Source organism: Vulpes lagopus, chromosome 1 (assembly GCF_018345385.1).
Source record: "Vulpes lagopus strain Blue_001 chromosome 1, ASM1834538v1, whole genome shotgun sequence".
NCBI lineage: Eukaryota > Metazoa > Chordata > Mammalia > Carnivora > Canidae > Vulpes > Vulpes lagopus.
In genome coordinates this window covers 121,271,534-121,294,590 of record NC_054824.1, presented here as the reverse complement: position 1 = coordinate 121,294,590, position 23,057 = coordinate 121,271,534, and the positions used below count along the sequence as shown (strand labels likewise).

The 23,057-nt window shown below is 47.1% G+C and overlaps 2 protein-coding genes across 2 annotated transcripts in view; one reads left to right on the top strand and one right to left on the bottom strand.

Annotated features, from left to right (window-relative positions):
• The window catches only part of NPC1 (NPC intracellular cholesterol transporter 1), a 52,706-nt gene extending 51,897 nt beyond the window's left edge, over positions 1–809 (top strand). The window contains exon 25 of the mRNA XM_041737086.1: positions 11–809. Coding sequence (XP_041593020.1) covers positions 11–93 — 83 coding nt within the window. The 3' untranslated portion in view covers positions 94–809. The remainder of the gene's footprint in view (positions 1–10) is intronic.
• RMC1 (regulator of MON1-CCZ1) lies at positions 540–22,828 on the bottom strand. The gene is made up of 20 exons (XM_041737216.1): positions 22,699–22,828; positions 21,869–21,945; positions 19,502–19,586; positions 18,023–18,079; positions 16,459–16,545; positions 13,023–13,163; positions 12,605–12,708; positions 10,837–10,926; positions 10,643–10,748; positions 9,742–9,853; positions 6,878–6,922; positions 6,573–6,626; positions 4,854–4,982; positions 4,196–4,302; positions 2,593–2,712; positions 2,226–2,303; positions 1,846–1,950; positions 1,681–1,749; positions 1,370–1,595; positions 540–676 (listed from the first exon to the last, which is right to left on the bottom strand). The coding sequence occupies exons 1-20, from the start codon at positions 22,798–22,800 to the stop codon at positions 597–599; spliced, it is 1,974 nt and encodes a 657-aa protein (XP_041593150.1). The 5' UTR covers positions 22,801–22,828; the 3' UTR covers positions 540–596.
• Positions 22,829–23,057: the final 229 nt, after the last annotated feature.

The following is a 23,057-nucleotide window of genomic DNA, read 5'->3' as shown; positions in this document are numbered from 1 at the left end:
TCCCTCACAGGCCCATCAATAAATAAAGCCAAAAGTTTGGCCTCCCAAGAGCGATACAAAGGTACAGAGCGAGAGCAGCTCCTGAACTTCTAGCCTCTCGTGAGGTTTGGGGACCCTGAACTGTGTCTGTGGGTCGGTCAGTTTACCACTGGACAGTAGCTGCATCGTCAGGGCGGAGCTGGACACCAGACGGTACCAGACACCAGGCTAGAACAGCTTTCGACCTCAGGACTGCAGATCTGACGTGTGAAGCAGTATTACCAGATCGGAAGGCAACTCCAGGACGCTGAAGGGCCTTCCGGCTTCTCCAGGAACAAGACCCAGGGCAGGCAGAAGGCAACACTGGCAAGGCTGAGTGGGATCTGCTCCCTGACACTTTTTAAAGGCCAATCAATGCAATGTTTTTCTTTTGTTTGTTTGTTTTTGGAGTAAGCCATCACAACACAGGTTCTATACCATATTTTTAGTAACATTTGAGGATATTGTAGATACACTTTACTATAACATTTTGTAGTTTAAAGAGCTTTATTAATGCAATAAATTAACTTTGTACACATTTTTATATATATATAAAAAAAAAAACCTAGCAAGGGATTTCAGAATGTTGTAGGCCTCATTAGAGCTTGGTCTCCAAAAACCTGTTTGAAAAAGGCAACATGTTCTTCACAATGTTCTCCTATAAAGGAAATACAGATTTCATCAGATGTGACGTGAAAAGAGGAAAACAAGAGAATGAACACTTTAGGGCTCATAGATCTGTATGGTGGGTTTTAACTTATTTTTCTTTCATAAATACTTTGTTTTCCTAAGCTTTTGAGTTGTCCTTTTTATTTGTACAGCTCACGCCAGGGCTGTTGGACACCTTCACACCCCCTAGCGAATCACCGTCTGCCTTGAGACACGAGTAGAGAAGCTTGCCTGTCCTGGTCATGCCAGCCTGCACTGTCGACTAAGCTTCCAAAAGCTGGTGGGCCTGAAGCAGAGCAGCGCATGCTCCTTCCCCACCCTTGAGAAGTGGATGCCTTAGGTTTCCTGCCTAAGACAAGGCCCTCTCCCTCTGACACCCCTTAGTCACCATTTCCGGTCACCATTTCCTGTCTTGTCCCTGCCTCTTCAGAAAGGAGCATTCCCACCGCCCAGAATGCATTCACTGCAAGTCCCAGAGCAGAATTTAGATTCCACTGGCGTACTGAATTTCCTCTTAGCACAATCACAGAATTTTGTTTCTAAAAAAGCTAACCCAGAGTTCTCCTTAGGAGAGCTCACCCAAAGGCTTCTCACCTCCTCCTCCAGCTTCCATCAGCACCCCATCCCCCCATCCACCCCCCACCCCCCACCCCCGTTCTTGTCACTGCTGCCCTGTCCTCACCTGGCGTAAAGTTAGGGTTCCCTCGCAAACGCTGGTTTCGCTGTTCAAAAAACCGAAATATAGTATAGAAAAGCATGTTGTCTTCAGTCTGCTTCGCGGCATCTAAAAATTTTCGTGCAGAAATGTTGTCGTGGCCACCAATGCCCCGGATGAACCGTAAGGCGGCTAACACTTGGTGTTTGGAAAGCAGCACTTCGACGATCTCGTCGTTGGCTGTCGAGAGGCGCTGGAAGGGAGGGAGAAAGGTCCAGTAAGTGCCAGCTGCAGGGACAGGCTGGAATGCGGTTTAAAACGTGGCTACAGCAAGTTACCTTCAGCATATCCAGAGATAGCTGGTGGGCGGGAGGGTAGAAACTTTCTAGGGATAAGAGCAAACAAGCCTGAAAGACACATTTTCAAACTAGCTTCAGCATAAGAGGTCAGAAGGTTAAATCCTAGGTCTTTAATCACAGAGGCAGAACCCTGGGGACACGTACCAAAGGCTTGGAGTCACTGAGGACGTGGTACTGCAGGAACTGATGCAGCATATAAAAGAGGTTGTGCTGGACTAGCGTCTTGATGACCAGCTCGTGTAAGTAATGCTGGGGACAGAGATGGAAAGACCGCCTGTCTCCCAACCATCCAACTACACCAGAGCAGAGGCCACGCAGGGCCAGGACTGGAGCTATTCTAGGTGATGGGTGCGTGCTTCCACCATCAGTGGAGAAGTTTCTGCCACCTGCGCGTCGACAGGACCCTTGACTGAACACCCCTCCTCCCACCGAAGAACAACATGGGAAAGTCACTGAGAATTCTGGGTCTGGTGTGTGGCCCCTGCTCCTCTAATTTGGGACAACACGAGCTGATGTGAGGGTACCTGCACTGTGATCTGAAACTGGTTAAGAGAGCGAATGTATTCCATCAGCACGGCTATCACAAATTTATGAGGCATGTCCTGCGGAGGGAAAAAAAAGTCTTCAAAACCTCAAAGACTCGCAAGGAGGCCACCCGCAGCCCCTCATTTACCACCACTTGTGTCCACATGAATCTGTCCCAGAGTTCCATTGCCCTCCAGAACCTCCCTGGCCAATGGTCCTGTTTTGGCCTGAGTATTTGAAGTCCAACTACCGGCACCAGGTCTCTGCCCAGCACCACTCCAATTGGTCTAGTCCCATCCTGAGTCCTACCACTGCTCAACTGACTCCCTGCAAACACAATCTTTGTGTGGGGGCTCCGTCACCTACCTTCTTCTCAGTGAACACCGACAGGACGTGGGTGTACATGTCGGACTGATCGATCACAGCCTGGGTCCGCACTGGCCTTTTGAGAAGTGGGCTGCTCCGGCTCTGCCCCGCTTCCAGTGCCTACACAATACAGTGCAAATGTGACCGTCGTCTTCCAGGTAATCTCAGAAGGCTGAATCCCCAAACCCTGTGAGCCCCAGACAGGAGCGGAGGGCGAGCTTATTATTTCCTTGGAGAAAGCTAGTTTTCCCGTGCAGGGACAGGGCTTAGGAGGCCCGAGTTGCTCATCTTGGAAACAGGCTAGCGTTCTTGAATGGAGCTAAGAGGCCTAAGTCCATTTCCTCTTAAGACACTTTTCTGTAATTTCAAATCCTTACTTTTCTTAATCACAGGCTTTCTGGTATTTGTTAGCTAATAAAAACAGAATGGCGTGCTCCATGTTTGTTTTGTGAAGCCCTGACCCTACAGTAAGGGAACGCCACTTATGAGACCCTGAGTTGGGATTTTTGAGAGGTAGAGCAGTGTGCCCCGGTGCAGAAGCTGCGGGGGAGGGCTGACAGGCTGCACCACGCTCTTGACTGGCATGTGTTTATGAAGCCGCAGAGCCGGAGCAGGGAAGCACAGGAAACCACTGGGGAGCAGCCCTATTGCTTCCCATGGTCTAGTACACTAGCAGCAAGGCCAGGAAGGCTCTGGAAGAGCTCAGCCCTCCTCTGCCCCCTTCGTGTCTAACAGGACAAGGACAGGCACACTCCAAGATCGCTCAGCCTTCGGCAGCCGGCGTCAGTCCTGTTACCCCAAGGAGCTAAAGGGGAGTGCAGTTCTGGGCTTCCCATGGCTTACATCCACTTCCACTTTAAGTGTTAGGGCTAATCAGATCCTTGAAGGGAAATACCTCGTTCCACTCATCCTAACAGCAGAGCAGAACTGGGCTGTAAGCCTCATTAATGTCTCTAGGCCTTCACAACAAACACTCGAAAGTGCTACATGAAAGCACAGTGCTAATATTTAATCACTATCCCGACAGGACACTGACCCAAAGCCAGGAGAACTCTTGCTTTTACAGCTATTACAGGCTAACAGGAAAGAAAAAAGAGGTGGCAAAATGGTTATACTTCAACTAATTAAGTCTAAGCTCTGACTTTGGCAGAAGGATGCATAAAATACTGCAAAACTGAAGCCAACTTTCTTATCCATAAGACAAGAAAGACCAAAGACCTAAGTGTAGGATCTGACACAGATCGGAAACAAAAGGTGAGAAGCTCCTGGGGGGCTCAGTCAGTTCAGCATCTGCCTTCAGCTCAGGTCATGACCCCTGGGTCCTGGGATCGAGCCCCACATTGGGCTCCCTCTCTCCCCTGTCGGTGCACGCGCGATCTCTCTCTCAAAAAAAAAATCTTAATAAAAAAGAAACGTGAAAGCAGTAGGTGATAGCGTCAAGCTAGTGGGCCGCACGAACTCTGAACCAGCTGCTCCCCCCTGCAGCCACCCTGCCCTCCAGCACACCAGTCTCAGCAGTGTTATTCCCCCAGGACCTTGCAGCGCAATTACTTAGGACACAGGGGTGAAGAGGATCCCTCGTCACAGCATACACACAGCGTACCATTGTGTAGCTCTGCTCAGCATCCAGGTACTTCTTATACTCGTGATTGAGTTTGTCAAAAACCGTGGCAATCACAGGTAACGTTGCTCTGTCTGACTCACTCAACACTGGAAAGAATGTGCACAGGTCAACCGAGTTTCCGTCCGTTTCAGAACTTAAAACACGGGGCTGCGATAGAACTCCCCTCCAAGGGCCACCAGGGCAGACCTACCTTCCATGGGCATTTGGAGAAATGGAATCATTTGTGGAGACCTGGAGCACAGAACTCCCTCACTGCCCTGCCTGGGCACCAGGAAAAGTCTCTACGGAGGCTTTCAGGAGAAAGTACTCCGGGCAGATATCTACGTAGTTAAGTGACTAGGAAGCTGAGAAATGTCTGCTTTCAGGTCAGGGGCGCTCCCTCAGGCGCACCAGCTGGGTCTCAGATACTCACACATGGGACTGTCCTATTAGGTTTTCTCCCCAAGTCACTATGAGTCATTTTGATATTTCATCACCTTTCCAGGGGGTCAAATAATCCACCCTTTAGAAAGTGTGGGATGAGGCTACAGGCTGTGCACAAGGCAAAGAAATGTGGGCTGGCTTCCAAGAAAGCGGATGGGCAGCACAGGCCCAATATGAGAATCAGACTGAGGAATGGGGGGACTGGTCCACTTACTCTGCGAACAGACGGACAGGATGACCATCTTGCATTCCTTCCTCTGGAGGAGAAAGTCCATCAGTCTTCCTTTATCTGGCAAGAGGTTTACAATGGGCTGAAGCTTCACTTGGAGGTTCCAGAGGTAGCCTGGATGGAGAAGCAGCACATTTCACATGGGATGCAAATCAGAACAAAAGTCTAAAAGATGGTTCCCCTGATACAATCAGGGGGGCCTGGGGTCAGGGGAATCCTGAGGAGCACAGATACCATCTTTGTCTCACTAACCCCAGCGCAGCCTGGGACATGCAGGATGTGCCTGATGGAAGGACCGCAGCCATATTACAACTGCGTGCTCGATGGCTCCATATGACAAAGTGCCCTGCCACCCCCACCCCCACCCCCCGATCAGAGGGGCATCAACGGTATAACTTTTGAAACAGGGGTAACAAGGCATTATTTTTTTTTAAGATTTTGAGAGAAAGAAAGAGAGTAAGCAGGGGGAGGGGCAGATGGAGAAGCAGACTCCCCACAGAGCAGGGAACCCGATGTGGGGCTCAATCCCACAACCCTGGGATCATGACCTAATCTGAAGGCGATGCTTAACCTCCTAAGCTACCCAGGTGCATGGGTGACAAGTCTTTAATGAGCTCAGAGCACTTCCGGTCCTATACCCAGCTCCTTTGTAGCCTCGAAGATTGAAAAAAACGATAATGTGTGGTAATAACACGGGTCCTGTACTGTGGTTTCCCCAGCACTGGGTCTTCAGTCAGAAGGTAACTCCAGGGGCTCCCAAAGGAATTTCATGATTCATCCATTCATCATTCTGTGACTTTCTCGAACACCCACACTGCCAGGGAGGCAAGTAGTACCTCTCTCAACTGGGGTGCCACAAGAGAATTCATCACGGCATTAAAAATGATCTCAAGGGCAGCCTGGGTTGCTCAGCAGTTTAGCGCTGCCTTCGGCCCGGGGCATGACCCTGGGGACCTGGGATCGAGTCCCATATCAGGCTCCCTGCATGGAGCCTGCTTCTCCCTCTGCCTGTGTCTCTGCCTCTGTCTGTCTCTCATGAATAAATAAAATTTTTAAAAAAAATCTCAGGATCCCCTTCTCAATTCACCCACAACTGGCCCAGAGCTAGCACCACTGCAGTTGGAGAGGAGAGAAGGGAACTCTACATGCAAGGGGTCCCACGGGCACTAGTGCTGATTCTCTCCCTGGGAATCCTCGTGGATGAGACAAGAGAATGCTCGGGTGACTGAAGACCAACACAGGAAGTACACTAACAGGAAGCCACAAGTGCTAGGGGGCTACCAGGAAGAACATCCTGGGGGGGAGGGGGGCATCCCCAGCACAGTGGGAGGCACAAGTGCCCTTCTGTGCACACAGGGAACAAAAAAGGTCACGGACACCTGCCGATGCGGCGGTGGGAGGTAAGGATAGGGCAGGCAGGGCCTTGCATACTATGCTATGGGGCTAGCTTTTCAGAATGGACAGAGCTGAATGGGCTAAAAGCAGGGGAATGGCCATTCTTCGTTGTTAATTTTAAAGATAACCTAGGCTCAGGATAAAATACAGAATAAAAGAGAACAGAGTACAAAGTGAAAAATTATCCCATATGATGGGGTTGAAGGGAGTGGTCAACTCTCAGATTCACCTCAAAAACGTCACTGGCCACTGTGACCCAAAGCCAACAGGCACTATTGTCTAATGTGATGATCGTCCCCTCTGACCCACCTTGGCTTGCACTGATGATGATGTCAGGTTGAAAGACAATCCAGGATGAAGAATCTGCATGGTATAGGAAACAGTACACCGGCAAGAGGAGAAAACAAGGGACAAACCCAGCTCTGATTAGCACTGTCCCGCCCCACCCGCCCCCCATTTGCAGAGGCTACTTGGCTCCCGGGGGTGACTCCCAGGACACTCTTCAGATAGTTCACAGGTGGCGAGGCTAAGGCCTCAGGACCACTCTCAGACACCAGTACACAGGGTGACAGCTTCCGTTCTGTGCACGGCTGCAAGGCTGTTGTAAAGGATACAGAGTTTGCACGGGACAGGAGACTGGCTGGTCACAGGAGCAGGACCTACAAAGGGGAAACACACAGGTGCTCAAGGCGGTGCCATCAGAAAATCCTGCCAATACCAACGTTTAGGATGTGAAATGCAGTACTTTTTAAAGCCTTCAGTAAATGTTTATTCAACTGGAGTTAAATGAGGAAGGAGTGAATGGTCTTGTCCCACTGATAACACATAGGAGGAGGGAGGGGGAAGTGGAGAACAATCCATGAAAATGTCCTCCCAAGAAGGGGAAAGGTAGGGTATCAAGAATTCATTCAGAGTTGTTGGTTCTTCTGTAATAACCGAAGATGACACATCATCATTTACACACTTGCAATAAGGAACTAAGAAATGTTCCTGGATGATTCAAAAATCCCCACGTAACTCACTGATACCACTTCGAATAAAAGGGTTTTGTGATTTAATTACCTAAAATAATTAGCTCAATTCTCCACTGCACAAAGCAGATCAAGGCACAGAGATCTCATCTAGGAAACAGACCCCAAAAGACCTTCCATGCCAAGGACGCACAACGACCAGCTACACGGCCCAGGCGTCAGGCGGGCAGCCCACGGTGAACCTGACACACAGCCCTGCAACCTAAGCATCGCTCCCGGTTTTGTTCCGATTATCCAGGTACAATCAGAGCATCAGTTTTAACCAGTGGTTGGAAAAGGTGGTCATTTTGAACAGACCACCCAAAAGAGGAAAGGGCCACTGGGTCCGACAGGCTAAAGCAGAGAACACTTGCATTTGGAACCTGAGGGGGGAAGGTTTGCACGTGGGCCTCAATTCTGGCTGCCAATAATGTTGACTTAACTGCTCTCAGGGACGAGCCAGGTGTCCTTGGGTATTAAAGCCTAATGTGTAGTCAGCTCCAGAAATACTGGCTGAACAAACCAAAACCAGAAGGGGAAATGAGAGCAGCTGGCTCTTCCCTAATTCGCTGGTGTCGTCTCTCAAAACAGCCTAACAAGCTCCTCCAGACGGCACGCCCTGCCACAGCACCGGGCGGGCAACACACCAAGACACTGCGAGCCTGCACGGGGCTTACAATCTGGCAGGAAAACAAGACACAAAGCCATTAACTGTAAAAAAAAAAAAAAAAAAAAAAAAAAGCCTGCTTTATCAGCCTAAATCTGGAGGCCAGAGATTCCATGGACCTTTGAAGTCTTAACCTTTGCCTAGGCTATTATTTTGATCACACCTGGCATCTGATTTATTACAACTAGCCAATTAGAACCTGACCGCCTCCTAACTGGTCCCAAACAACCGACCCAGAGCAGGTTTTTAGTATCTCAAGATGCCTTTCCCTCCAATTCACCAGCAGTTACCTTCCTGCCAAGTAAGCAGCAGATAGAAGATAAACATCTGACACAATGAGAAAGATGGGGAAACAGAAAGTGCACGCACGCACGTGCGTGGTGAGAGGCTCTTAAGCAGGCTTCATACCCAGCACAGAACCTGATGCAGGGCTGGATCTCAGGACCCTGAGATCACAACTGAGCTAAAATCAAGAGTCAGCACTTAACGGAGTCGCCCAGGTGCCCACACACAATCTATTCTTTTAATGCTAACGTTATTAACCCTGGAAAAGGGAGATGCTGGAAGGAACACAGAAAGCCAAAAGACTCAATCTAACCTAAGAACTAGCTCCTTTGGGCCCCCCAGGGGACTCAGTGGTTGAGCGTCTGCCTTTGGCTCAGGTCGTGATTCCAGGATTCTGGGGTCAAGTCCCCCATCGAGCTCCCGGCGAGGAGCCTGCTTCTCCCTCTATGTCTCTGTCTCTATGTCTCTCATGAATAAATAAATCTACAAATCTTAAAAAAAAAAAAAAAAAAAAAAAAGACCTAGCTCCTTCCTCCCCCAGTGCTGCCAGAGTTACTAAATTCTGGCTGATCCCACAAGTCGAGGCAGGCAGACTGGAGGCGGAGCTCTTGCGAAACTCTCAGCCACAGCCTGACTGGAATCTTCCCTGACAGGTGCAAGTGCCTCCTGACTGCAGTGGGGCCCACGCCAGCAATACTATCTGACAGGGATCCCTTTTAAAAAGAAAACACTGTTACCGAAGCTCCAGATGTGAGGCTGTACACACGCATGGACACTGCTCCCATCTCCTTTAAGAGAGCTGAATGTTATGTGAGCTCTACCTTGAAATAAATTACGCTGGGAAAAGGCAAAAAGAGCCCAACAGTTTCTTCCTTCCCCGAAAGCCTGACCTCCTCTCCTCTGACTTCCTCCTCCTCCCGCCTAGGACAGGGCAGATTTCGAATAAGCAAAGCGGCACAGCCTTAAGCAGTTCCTGTGACCACCAGTGAAAAGACAATGCAGTTTTCACCAAGTAGCCATGACACAGAATGTGTGAGAAAGACCTGGAAAAGTGATCCCGGTTCACGTAACAGCCAGAAGCAGCCCCGTTTCATCCCAGGATTACAAAGCAGAGGCAAACAGAAAACGGAGGACTTATTCAATCATTAATTTAAAAGATCTTTTGGCTTCAGTGAGTAATCCCGACTGAAATTTATCTACTTTTACTATGCTTTGAGTAGGCTCTGCGCCCAATGTGGCGCTGACACTCACAACCCCGAAGAGTCGTGTGCTCTACCCACCAAGCCAGCCAGGCACCCCTCCCCACTTCCCATTTTACAGCTCAGAGCAATCATTCTATCTTCTTCAAAAGAAGATTCATTTATCTTATAAAATGCCTTTCACAGCAGCACAATCTTACTAATACCATCAGTAGGGTTTTCATTAAAACAAAACAAAACCACCCCTCCGCCAAGCACATGGCCCTGGGAACCCGTGTACACTCCTCATTCCAACTGCCACGCGGAGGTCCCCTTACCTGCCACGGGGATCTGATAAGGCTGAATGGAGCGCGCTGGGAGCACCGGGTGATGGAAGGTGACAGTGCCATCAAACTCTCCTCTTAACTTGATGTCAAATATCACCGAGGTCTAAAGTGGAGAGAAATAAACTTGGATGCAGAAACAGGCCATGACTGCTCAACCTGCCCCTTCCATTCTCTTGCATCCTGCTACTCCCGTCAGCCTACTGAGTCTGCACACACCGCACCCCTGCGGGCTGGCTCTACGTGGGGAGGAGCATGCTGTGATATCACAACACTGTGACATTGCTCCCCACGCTCACGCGGACACGTACACTCCTGGCGTTGATGACAGGGAGCCCCCGAAGTGCTCCAAGTGATTCCTGCAGATTTTTCACCTTAACTCACAATACCTTCTCTAATCAAGATAAGGGTGTCACCATCCTGCAGGAGGCATGGGACAAAAGGGGCTTGTCTACAACCAGATACCCAGCCAACCACATAGGAAAAAGCAGGACCCATTCTAGTCTTTCTCCTGGGCCACACAGGAGCCTCAGAATCACTGTCTCTCAGCACGATCATCCATCCTCACAAAGGAAGTACAAAGTTCACATGCTCATGTAGGACTGTGGTTCTGCAGTAAATTCCTAGCTTAGTCGATTCAACCAAATGATTGTGCCAGAGTCAAATATCCTCCGGTGCTACTTTCTGGAATAGTTTTTAATTAACTATCATCAATAGAGAGGGAAGCACTCTTTTTTTCCTGAACTGTCTAGAATACCAAACCCATTTGCATCTGGAAGACCAAAGCTTTAGCATGAAGAACACTTTCTAGTCTTTGTTCTGAATGTTTGTCGATTTTCACGACTCTTTTAAGCAACACTGGCAGACCAGACACACACACACACAGAGCTCCTACCTCTGTATCCTGATGATGAACGACCACCAGGTTATCCACCACATTCAGGGCAAACTTCCCCGTCCGAGATAACTTTAGTATGTGCGTCTTTTTACAGGCACCTTCTCTGTAGGATAACACAAAGGTCAAAAAATAGATCGACAAGCTTTAGTTCATATTTTAAAATTGGAGAAAGAGGACAGCATTAAATATACCGTGGTAGATGATATAGGACTACCTCCGCTCCTGTACTATTGGAGGTCCGAGAATGATGCCTCAAGAAGAGAACATAAAGCTGTCCGTATCTAGAGGGCAAAGAGACAAGACGTCACAGCGGGCCACTGGAAATTCCTCCATTCTAAATGCTGAATTACGAGGCCATCATCATTAATTAGGACAGATTCACTAATACAGTATTTCACAACCAACAAAAATGTTTATGTAATTAAAAAAAAAAAGCAAAGCCAATTAGAAAGTGAAAAGGGGAACACAAAACCTAATATCGTTCAATCACAACACTTTTTTTTTAAATATCTTATTTATTCATGAGAGACACACACAGAGAGAGAGGCAGAGACACATGCTGAGGGAGAAGCAGGCTCCCCACAGGGAGCCCGATGTGGGACTTGATCCTGGGACTCCAGGATCATGCCCGGGGCCGAAGGCAGCCGCTCAACTGCTGAGCCACCTAGGCGTCCCTAATCACAACACTTTAAAAAGAAAATACAACCATGGTGTCTAAAACTACTAGAAAAAAAATATGTTATTTGTAGCTATCCTTGAATCATAAACTAAGTCTGTTTTCTTCTTCCGTAACTTTCTCTATCTTCTCTATCTTCCGTAACTTTATCTTCCTTGATAATAGGAAAATTGTCTTCATTTGTAGACCTCACGGAACCAATGCTGCTAGGTCCAGTTCCTGCGTGCATACTGCTGTTCCAGGGGCCGACACTGCGCTCAGTCTGCCACGGGGATGAGTATAAAGGCAAGGCAGTGGGTTCCTGCTGCTAGTGCGTGAGGACTGCTCTCACTCTATTTTTTTTTTTTCTCACTCTATTTTTTAAACAAGGATGCCACTGCCTTAAAACAAGGAAGACTGCCTTAAAAAAAAAAAAAAAAAGGATTCTACCTGGTAAAAAATGTTAAACTTCAAAACCACTGTTTTAAACCAAAGAAGAACCTGAAGTAATTTAGGAACAAAATTTTGACATTTTTGAATAGGGTATATGGGGTATTCTTTTTATCAGTTTCTATTATCGCATTTAAAACTTCCATAATGAAGTACAAATTGAGATAATCTACATTTACAAGTGAAGACATAAGTACATCTTATGTCCTACATAAGTAATTCAGTTCCATGATTGTTAGATAAAAAACTGAAACTATGTTCTTCTTTAGAACAAATGGGATATATTTTAGCAAAAAGAAAAGTCCTTGATAAGTGTGCCTGGGTGGCTCAGTCAGTTAAGCACCTGCCGTCAGCTCAGGTCGTGATCTCAGGGTCCTGGGATCGAGCCCCATGTTGGGTTCCCTGCTCGGTGGGGAGTCTGCTTCTCTCTTTGCCGTTCCCTCCACTTATGCTCTCTCTCAATGGCACACTCTCTCTCTCAAATAAATAAATAAATCTTTTTAAAAATAGTCCTTGATAAGCTTCAACTACTCACAGAATAAAAAAAAAAAATTTAATTCTAGAATTAAAACCCCTAAAAGATACACTGGTCCAGTGCTTTCATTTTATCAGACTAGAATGATGGGGAAAAAAACCTCCCTAAAGTCACAAAGCTAGTAAAATCAGCAAAGAATGCCATGCTGACAAAAGGTTTTCTATATTCACGAAATCTAGACACCAAGAGGGAAAGGGGCAAGTCTCTATCATGTGCTCAGAGGGCAGCTGGCCAAAGGCAGCCCTGCAGTGCTTACAATGCACTACTTCTATCACCAAAAGCAATTTCAAGAAGGAATTCTCTCAAAAGACAGACATACATGGTGGCCATCGCAATGTCTCTCTCAGAAAGGTTCAGCTTAGTTGACTTGGGCACCGCTGGCAATTCAATCTCAAACTTGGGCAGCTTCGACATCGTGCCAGCCTGTTTGGGTGATTAAAGTAATCAGGAAAAGCTGATTAAACCCCTCTGCTGCTTCAGCATTCCCTACGGAAACCACTGAGGCTGCGCACACACTGTCTTTCCATCCCTTCCAAAGTCCCACTGTGTCCTTTCCTCCCGGGGTCTGTCCCCACCCAAGGAGCCATTCTTGGAGGGGATGGGAGGGTACAGTCCACCCTCTAGCGGCCAGAAGTGGGGAGGTCATCTCCTGGAGGAACTTGACCGCCAGAAGTCATCCTAGGACGTCAGAGGAAGGGGTGGGGAGGAGCCTTTCCTAAGGAGAGGCTCCCTCTTACCCGAAAATAAAAGGGCTGCAGCACATTTCCAAGGACCGTGGTAGACAGCAGGATCACAGCACCCTCGGGGCAATACATGTACCAGTTCACATTGATATTCTGGCTCTTCAGGAGTTTCAGATTCCGTTTCTCTGGTAACACCTGAAGCAAAGTCCCAGGAACAGAATCGTTATTTTAAAACAGTAAAATGGAAAGACAATGGACAGTAAGTGAAGAAAACAATAAAAAGCGGGGCGCCTGGGTGGCTCAGTCACTCAGGTCCTGATCTCAGGGCCTTGAGCTCCACGCTCAGTCGGGAGTCGGCTTCTCCCTCTCCCTCTGGCCCCCACTCCCACTCAATATCTCTCTCTCTCTCTCTCTCTCAAATAAATAAATAATGGGCAGCCTGGGTGGCTCAGTGGTTTAGCGCCACCTTTGGCCCAGGGCATGATCCTGGAGTCCTGGGATCGAGTCCCACGTTGGGCTCCCTCCACGGAGCCTGCTTCTCCTCTGCCTGTGTCTCTGCCTCTCTCTCTTTCCCTGTGTCTCTCATGAATGAATGAATGAATGAATAAATAAATAAATAAATAAATAAATCTTTTTTAAAAATTAAATTTAATTTAAAAAGCAGGAAAAAAAATCACTAAATAAAACTGAAAATTTTGATATGGTGCTCTGGACTTTAGAAATCTTGGCTCACGTACTCTCACCGCAACCCTGACGTGTGGGCACCACAGACACCCGAGCAAGGAGAAAACAAAGGCTCAGACACCAGTTACTGCAGGTACAGCCCAGGCTGGCCAGTTCCCCGCACTGTTGGGCACCATCCACCAGAGAGGGAGCAGCCCTGCCCTGGAAGCCTCGCACTGGATGAGCCACCACCAACCTGCAGTACCTGCCTTCCTCCAGGCCTCCATCCTGACCCCAGTTAGTACCGAGCCTGGAAGCGGCCCCTGTAGCTAATGATCATATTCATGAGACGCCGCATACAAACCTAGTATTTTCTAGTCAGGTCTTAAATATACTGTAAATATTCTGATCCATTAAGGATCCTGGAGTGGAGCCCCAAGACATTAAATGCTCACAGAACTCTGTGCTGATGGAGGTCAGGGTCTGGAGGAAAAGGTTATCTTGACAATTGGGATAAAAAAATAAGGAGTCCTCCTTAACTCATTTCTTGAAGAGTTGAAGACCACCTAGGTGCCGTAAATGTATGCTTTTCCACTACAGAGGACAGAAAGCCGTATGACTGCCACCGAAGGAACCCTTCAATGAAGCAAGTGATCCTTCCCACACTACCATACATACAAAACTCTCTGTGTGGAAGACATTTGTGCAGTTTCTGATGGTCATTACAAAGATTTTGATGACAGCCCCACAGCACAATGTGGGGCATTAACATCTCACATTTTGCTTACACTAGTGTATTTTCTCCATCCATACATTCTAAATTATACTGCTTTCATTGGGTCAACAAAATTAAACCCTGAGAGGATCCTAACAACACTCTCTAGATAGGCTCCACCGAGCATTCTCAGATGCATTTCTCAAGGTCAGACAGTTGGAACGCACTACGAGATGATAAGGCAGGTATAAAGTTAAGTCAACAGAGTGAAAAGAAATGGGAAATATTTGCAAACCATTTATCTGATAAAGGGTTACTATCCAGAATATATGTCTATGGACTGATAATATGCAGTTCTGGCAAAACCATGGAAAATGGAGATTCCTACATTGAAAGTGAAAGTGCAGGAGTGCCTGGCTGGCTCAGGCAGAAGAGCGAGCCACTCTTGATCTCGGGGGTGTGAGTTCGAGCCCCACGGTGGGTGTGGAGTCTATTTGAAATAAAGATCTTTTTTAAATTATTTTTTAATTTATTTTTTTAAAGACTTTTTTCTTTTAAAAAAAAAAGGGACACCTGGTTGGCTCGGCGGCTGAGTGTCTACCTTCGGCTCAGGGCATGATCCTGGAGTTCTGGGATCGAGTCCCACATCGGGCTGCCTACAGGGAGCCCACCTGCTTCTCCCTCTGCCTATGTCTCTCATAAATAAATAAATAAGTCTTTAAGAAAATAAAAAAAAGAAAAGAAAGATCTTATTTATTCATGAGAGATACAGAGAGAGAGAAAGAGACATAGGCAGAGGGAAAAGCAGGCTTCATGCAGGGGAGAAAGAGAAAAAGAGAGAGAGAAAGAAAGAGAAAGGAAGAGAGAGAGAGAGAGAGAGAGAAGGAAAGAAAGAAGGAAGGAAGGAAGGAAGGAAGGAAGGAAGGAAGGAAGGAAGGAGAGGAAAGGAAAGAAAGGAAAGGAAGGAAAAGGAAGAAAGAAAAGAGAAGAGAAGAGAAGAGAAAAGAAAAAAAGAAAAGAAAGAAAAGAAAAGAAAAGAAAAGAAAAGAAAAGAAAAGAAAAAAGAAAAGAAAAGAAAAGAAAAGAAAAGAAAGAAAAGAAAAGAAAAAAAAGAAAAGAAAAGAAAAGAAAAGAAAAAAAAGAAAAGAAAAGAAAAGAAAAGAAAAGAAAAGAAAAGAAAAGAAGTATCTGTTCAGCTTTTTGGATGTTCATGCCTATGCTGTAATTCCAAGAACTGCTTCACTCAAGAACATACAGAAATGTTTGCAAGCATGTTCACTGAATTGTTTTATAATCACAAAAACATGAAAACAAGCCAGAGGTTCAGCAACAAGGAATAAGTTAAACTGTAATATACTCACACAACAGAATACTATTTAGTGAGAATAAAATATGGACAAGTGCACCTGGCTAGCTCAGTGTGCAGGGAGCATATGACTCTTGATCTCAAGGTTGTGAGTTCAAGCCCTATGTTGGGTGTAGAAATTACTTAAATAAATAAAACTTTAAAAAAATTTAAAAAAAAAGAAATTATGGACAAATGTCCAAGACATACTGCTATGCAAGGACGCCTGGGTGGCTCAGTGGTTGAGCATCTGCCTTTGGCTCAGGGCATGATCCCAGTGTCTTGGGACTGAGTCCAACATCGGGCTCCCAGTGAGGAGCCTGCTTCTCCCTCTGCCTATGTCTCTGCTTTTCTCTCTCTCTCCCCGTGTCTCTCATAAATAAATAAATAATCTTAAAAAAAAAAAAAAAGACATACTGCTATGTAAAAAAAGCCAGCCAAAAAGTTTATATACAACATTCCTGTTTTTGTAAAAAGAAAAAAAAAAGTTTGTACGTATGTAGGAAAATTAAGAATTATGTACTAAACTGTTCACATTAGTTATTTCTAGGGATTATGGGGGGACTTTTACCTTCCATATATCCCTCCAATGTTTAGTTGTTTTATAAAAAAGCATGTATTTCTTATAATTAGAAAAAAAAATAAAAACCTAAGCAAGAGACTAAAACTCCAGAATCTCAAAGTATCTATTTAGTATGGAATTCAAAAGGCTGCCAAACTGCCATCACGGACTTTTCTCCCACAAACATAAATGATCAACATACTACCTGGTAAAATTCAATTCCTTGATCTGTTATGAAGACAATTTCAGTAGAACTGGTCCAACAGAATCCTAATATGTTGGCATTCTTGGTCTGAAAAGAATTTAAAAAAATTTTAATTAAAAAAGATATTGGTGATCCCTGGGTGGCGCAGCGGTTTGGCGCTTGCCTTTGGCCCAGGGCGCGATCTCGGAGACCCGAGATCGAATCCCACGTCGGGCTCCCGGTGTATGGAGCCTGCTTCTCCCTCTGCCTCTCTCTCTCTCTCTCTCTCTCTCTCTGTGTGACTATCATAAATAAATTTAAAAATTTTTTTTAAATGTTTAAAAAAGATATTGGGGGGCACCTGGGTGACTCAGTCAGTTAAGCATCTGCCTTCAGCTCAGGTCATGATCACAGGGTCCTGGAACTGAGCTCCATGTCAGACCCCCTGCTCAGTGGTGAGCTTGCTTCTCCCTCTCCCTCTGCCTGCTGCTCCGCCTGTTTGTGTGCACATGCTCACTCTGTCAAATGAGTCTTTCAAAAGCATAAAACATTCTATATCTATCACTCTTTACTAAAAGTTACCTGGATTTGATTACTTATTAACAATCAAACTTTTAAATACAACGTTCCCAGATTTCCATCTGGAACATCTCACTGAACACCTGACTCTGATTCTTTCTGCTCAAGAACGAGGGCAAAGCCTAAATTTCGGAGAAAAGTAACTGATCAGCCCTCAGGGATACCAAGTTCCCCTTTAAGGAATCAAAGGTTGGCTGACTTTCTCTTAGTTGGCCATATCATAAAAACAGGCATTATAAAAGCATAAAGGCCCAAAGGTTCTCAGTGAATGCTTACCATCCCAGGACTAGGGCCGGGAGCCCCCATGTCTGCCTTACCCAGTGTGCAGCAGCACCCCGCGCCCGAGGGCACACGGGGCTGTGACAGGGGCTCTGCTGCGCACACAGGGTCAGGAGGTCTGTGCAGGGCTCAGTTCCTGGGCCAATGGGCCTTTCCTCCTCCCAGAGCCACCCCAAACTCCATTTACCACAACAATGACAACGCTGCTAAAAGCCATACTCAGCCTCTAGCACCTTCTGCCTGTTTCCGGGGTGCCACACGGCCGCTTAAAGCTGAGTCCCCTCTAGCCTCGTTCATTAGACCCAGCAAATCTAATTAAAACAGATTAGCATCTACATTTAGGGAACGAAACTCGAAGGACACAAGGACGACAGATCAAGAAAAGGATTCATTGTTGGGAGAAGGGGGAAAAAAACTCTTCCTAAAACCCCCAAAGAGGCTGTTGTGAAAGGAACCCAGGATCTGACCCAGAGGCACAGCCAGCTCAGGAGGAAGGGCTGACAATGCCCAGTGCTGAACGTCTTGACACCCATTTAATCCTCCTGCTTCCATCTTGTCGAAGAAACAGGCTTTTAACACTTTTAAACTAGTCCAGAGTTACAGAGCCCATGAGCAGCAGGTCTCAGCATAAAGCAGGGCCGGCCTCCACGTGTGTGCTGCCCATGACCCCGCCACACGACCAGCACAGGGAAATGGCCTGCATCCGGGAAAGGATCTGGGTCCATACCTTGCACTCTTGAGTGTATTCCAGCTGAGAACTATCCGGGATAAAGTTAGAAAAATCCTGAAAAGTAAAAAAAATAAAAAAAGAAAGAAAGAAAGAAAAGAAAGAAAAAAAGAAAGAAATTTAGAACAAGTAGCAACATACTGCCAACCTACATTGGCAGACAACAAAAGACACATTTAAAAAGTGATCAGGGCAGCCCGGGTGGCTCAGCGGTTTAGTGCCACCTTCAGCCCAGGGCCTGATCCTAGAGACCCGGGATCAAGTCCCACATCAGTCTCCCTGCATGGAGCCTGCTTCTCCCTCTGCCTGTGTCCCTGCCTCTCTCTCTCTCTCTCTCTCTCTGTCTCTCATGAATAAATAAAATCTTAAAAAAATAAAAATATAAATAAATAAATAAATAAATAAATAAATAAATAAATAAATAAATGATTTTTAAAAAGTGATCAGAATAAAACTGATAAAAGACCAAAGAACTAAAAGGACCAATGTGGACAACCTGCCTTATAACACAATTAAAAAAAAGTTAATCCAAATACTCAGAGTTTAGAAACTGATACTGAAAATCAACTGATTTCAGGGAAATGCGTTGCTGCATCTTATAAGAAGCTTTTGGTTTGGGGGGGGGGAGGGGAGGATCCCTGGGTGGCTCAGCGGTTTAGAGCCTGCCCTCGGCTCAGGGTGTGATCCTGGAGACCCGGGATGGAGTCCCACCTCCGGCTCTCCTGCAAGGAGCCTGCTTCTCCCTCTGCCTGTCTCTCTGCCTCTCTCTCTCTCTCTCTCTCTCTGTCTCTCATCAATAAATAAATTAAATCTTTAAAGAAAAAAAAAAAAGAAGCTTTCCAAAACTTTTAGCAGTGAATACTGACAAAAAGAAATCAGATTCTGCCTCTTTCCAATAGCTTTCACTCCATTTTACAAATGACGATGAATACTTATGAAGGCGAAAATGCCAAACAGTGCTCCAGCTCCGAACATCTACTCCTAGTGGGTCAAGCATTCAAAGATGCAAGAAGTGAATAAATGGAGCTATTCCGGGAAAGGTAATTCACAAAGTTGCCAAAAATACACCTCACATAATCTATGCTGCTAGTTATCAATCAATACAAAAGACAGGCCTGAGGTTCCAAATTACTTTAAAAAAAATTAAGTCAAAAATGACAAACTAAGGTCCTAAGTATTTATCCCTTGAAAATGTTTCTCCAAAAATTCCCAAGGCTCAAATACAATACAACATAACTATAACTTTCATGGCTTTAAAATAATAAGAGTTTCCTTTAACACTGTTTTTTTTTCCCTTCTAAATGTACTTTAATGTGCTTTTCTTTATGTTATATTTAAAGCTATACTTAAACTGGCTCTGGCTCAGTTGGAAGGGCATTTGACTCTTGATCTCGCGGTCATGGATTTGAGCCCCACACTGGGTATAGAGATTGCTTAAATAAGTAAACCTTGAAATAAGTAAATAAAGATATGTCTTACCACAGTCTTTGAGGTCCTTTGAACAGCCAATATCTTATTTTCCAAGGAAAACTTAATGCACTTCACTTCTCCTTTGTCTTCCATTCTTTAGGGAGGAAAAAAGTAAGTTCTGAGTTAAAGTTAATAACTGAATTCCAGCATCTAGCATTTTGTGAGGAAAAGACATGTTAAATACTCAGGAAGGAGCAAATCTTAGCTGAAATTCATGTTTCTAAAAATAACAGGACTTCTTTTCAAACAACAAATCCAACCGGCAACAAATTGCTGATGAAATTTACAGTTTTGTGGCTAACAAATGACTGGTGAATTAAGGACAGGTGCATTTTCCCTTGAGAATCATCTTAGCCATAAATAAGTAAGACCCACACAGCAACCTTCTCCAGAAACTACCAGCTGTCCTTCCCCATTGCCTCACAGCAGAGCATATGAAGGAGAGTAGTCAAACAGACGTTATAAAGGGTATTCAAGGGATAGACTTCAAAACATTACAAGCAAACTTTTGACTGTGGTGATGGTTAACACTTGTCAAAACTCAACTGTATGTGTTAAATATAGGCAGTTAATCCTACCACAATAAAATTGTTAAAAATACACAAAATTGCTAAAATAAAACTTTTGCCCATAAAATTAAAATTTAAAAGAGGATAAATTCAGTATCTTCTTCCTTAAACCCTACTAAGCCCCCAAATCTGGACCATCTCAGGCTCACCTCATTTTCCATACCCAAAGGACCATCAAGATCTACCCCAGGCCTTCCTAAGCACCCAAGTGCCTATGTGGTACCAGTCTACTCTGCCTTCGGTCTGGTCTTTAGTGTGCCTGGGTTTGGCCTATTGCAATCATCACTCAGTGGTACCCCCGACTTTGATATGCTCCCAACTAATGAAGCTTCAATGCTGTGAGCACCATGATCTTTCCAAGCCCTTGTAAGATCACACCATGCCCATCTTACAAATTTTCAATAAGGAGAAAAAGCCCTCTTAAATAAAAATTAAAAAAAAAAAAGAACAAAAAGCCCTCCCTATTTCATTCATTTATTTATTTATTTATTTATTTATTTATTTATTTATTTATAATAGTCACATAGAGAGAGAGAGAGAGAGGCAGAGACACAGGCAGAGGGAGAAGCAGGCTCCATGCCCCAGGAGCCCGATGTGGGATTCGATCCCGGGTCTCCAGGATCGTGCCCCGGGCCAAAGGCAGGCGCCAAACCGCTGCGCCACCCAGGGATCCCTCCTCCCTATTTGCATAGCAGAATACATAAGGTTGAAGGTGACTCTTGCCAGTGGCAAACCATCACCACCTCCCCTTCCCTACAAGGACATCTGATCTCAATTACACAGACCTGAATTCCCCAAACACCATGCTTGCTTGCCTTTACACTTGATGTTCCCTCCAGCTCAAAGGCCTCCTCTCTTCCCCATGCAGAATCATCCCATTCAAGCTTAAAAGTTTTCCTTAAAGGCTCCATCCTGAGGCCTTCCCCATCTAGGGCAGTGGTCTCCCCCCACCTACCCCAAGACAAATGTCTCATCTATTTTGTGTGCTCAAATTCTAGCAGAGTGCTATTACAGCACAATCAACAGAATGTGTCCACGCACTTGTCTCCCACGCTGAAGTTATGATTTCTGCAAAAGGCGCCAGTCAGATTCAAAATGTTCACATGCCCGGTGCCTAGCACAGCAGCTACAATTGGCATTTGCTGAACAAATGATGAGTGATTCATTTCCTACTTCAAAAAACTGCTTCCCATTAGCACAGGCCACCTGCAAAAAATTTAAGTCACCACTGAACTGAGGGCCCACATTGTACTTTCCTCTTCTGTAATCACAGGAGTTAAAGACCAGATAACTTATCAACCGAATCGAGATACTTCCGAAAGTGAAAGGAAGTGCTGTTCATAATTCTACTGGTTCAACTTGCACAGACTGGGACGTCCAGTTGCCTTTAGTGGAAGATGGAGTTTTCTTAATATACATTACTATATAGGCAGCACTAACCAGGAATCTCCACCTACCATACACCCTGAAAAGACCTGGGCCAGATGAGGAAATGAAGGCCCTTCCCAGGTCAAGATGCTGGAAATGGGCACATCAACCAACTCACTTGCTAATTTCAGGTGCCAGGAAGTGGGTTCCCCATGTTGGAGCCTTTGACTCCCCAGCTACACACTTCACTCTGACAGCAGGTACCGGTGTGCGCCACCAGCACTCAGAGCAGGTGTCTGCTTCCCTAACACGCAGGGATTTGCCTGTGTGTGTACACTTCAGACCCTTTTACAGCCAGAGGGCAAACTTTTAAGAACCAACTTCTGAACGCATCATTTTGCTCACAAGTGACAATTATTCTGTGAATGTTAATAGTTACCGGAATGAGATGGGATTCCTGTCTTCTGGGCCTTTAACCACCACGCCCGTAGCTCCACCTGACCGAACTGCAAAGACCTGGGAGGGCAAAGCAGCAACGTTAACTGAACTTTGAAAGACTTAAGACACATCCCCCAGCCTACAAGTGATTGTCTCCACTACACCCCGCTCCTGGCTCAGCTGAACTCACGTTCAAACTGCAGACGCTCGATGCTCGCATCAACTTGAAAGGACAAGAGCGCGGGGACCAAAGAAAGGTCACAGCACTGCGAGCGCAGCCCAGCGTGGAGACCCGGCCCGGGTGCCCCGCGGCCACACGTGTTAATCCGCCCGGCGCAGGCGCCACTGGGGCGCTCGAGCACACCCGGCTGCCCCTCACACCGCTTCTCCCCCCCCCTCCAAAACTCCGAGAACAAGGGCAATCTCAACGTCTGCATCCTCGACTGCAGGGGTGACCGAGGGCGGACGCAGACAACAAAGGCGCCAGGCAAGGGCCGGCGGGCCAACGGCTGACCCCACGGGCGCCGATACCGACGGCGAGACGGCCAAGTGAGCTGAGACGGGGAGGGCGCCGCAGGATGAGGCACAGCTTCGGGGTCCTCCTAGCTGTCACTCTGGAGAGGAAAGCCCGCCCGGCGGCTCCGGGTCCCTCCGCCCACCCCGCACCCCGCACCGGGAGGGGAGGCCCCAGGCCCGGCCCCCCCACCCCACCCCACCCCACCCCACCCCCAGGTCCCCACGTGGGAGCGCGCGGGACGCCCCTGGGGCGCCGGGGACGGCGGGCGGGGCGCGCCCGGCCGCGCGGGCGAGGAGGGCGCGGGCGGCCCGGACCTGCTTGTTGGCCTCATCGAAGAAGACGCAGTTGACCGGGTTCGCCTTCTCGAAGTGCACCGGCCGGTCGCACAGCTCCAGGTAGTAGTCCTCCTCGCCCATAGCGGGCGCCGCCGCTGCGGCGGGGAGTCCCGGGGCGGCCGCCAGCGTGGAGCGGGGCGAGCGGCGCCCGGCACGGGGAGGCGGGGAGGCGGCGGCGGCTGCGGGGCGGCGGCGGCTGCGGGGCGGCGGCGGCGATCCGAACGGGCCCGGAGGCCGCTTCCTGGTGCCACGCCCCCACCCGGTCCGGCACGTGACCCGCCGGCCTTCGCGCTTAAAGGGGCGACGGCCGCCGGGCGGCGGTGGGGCCCAGCGAGCGC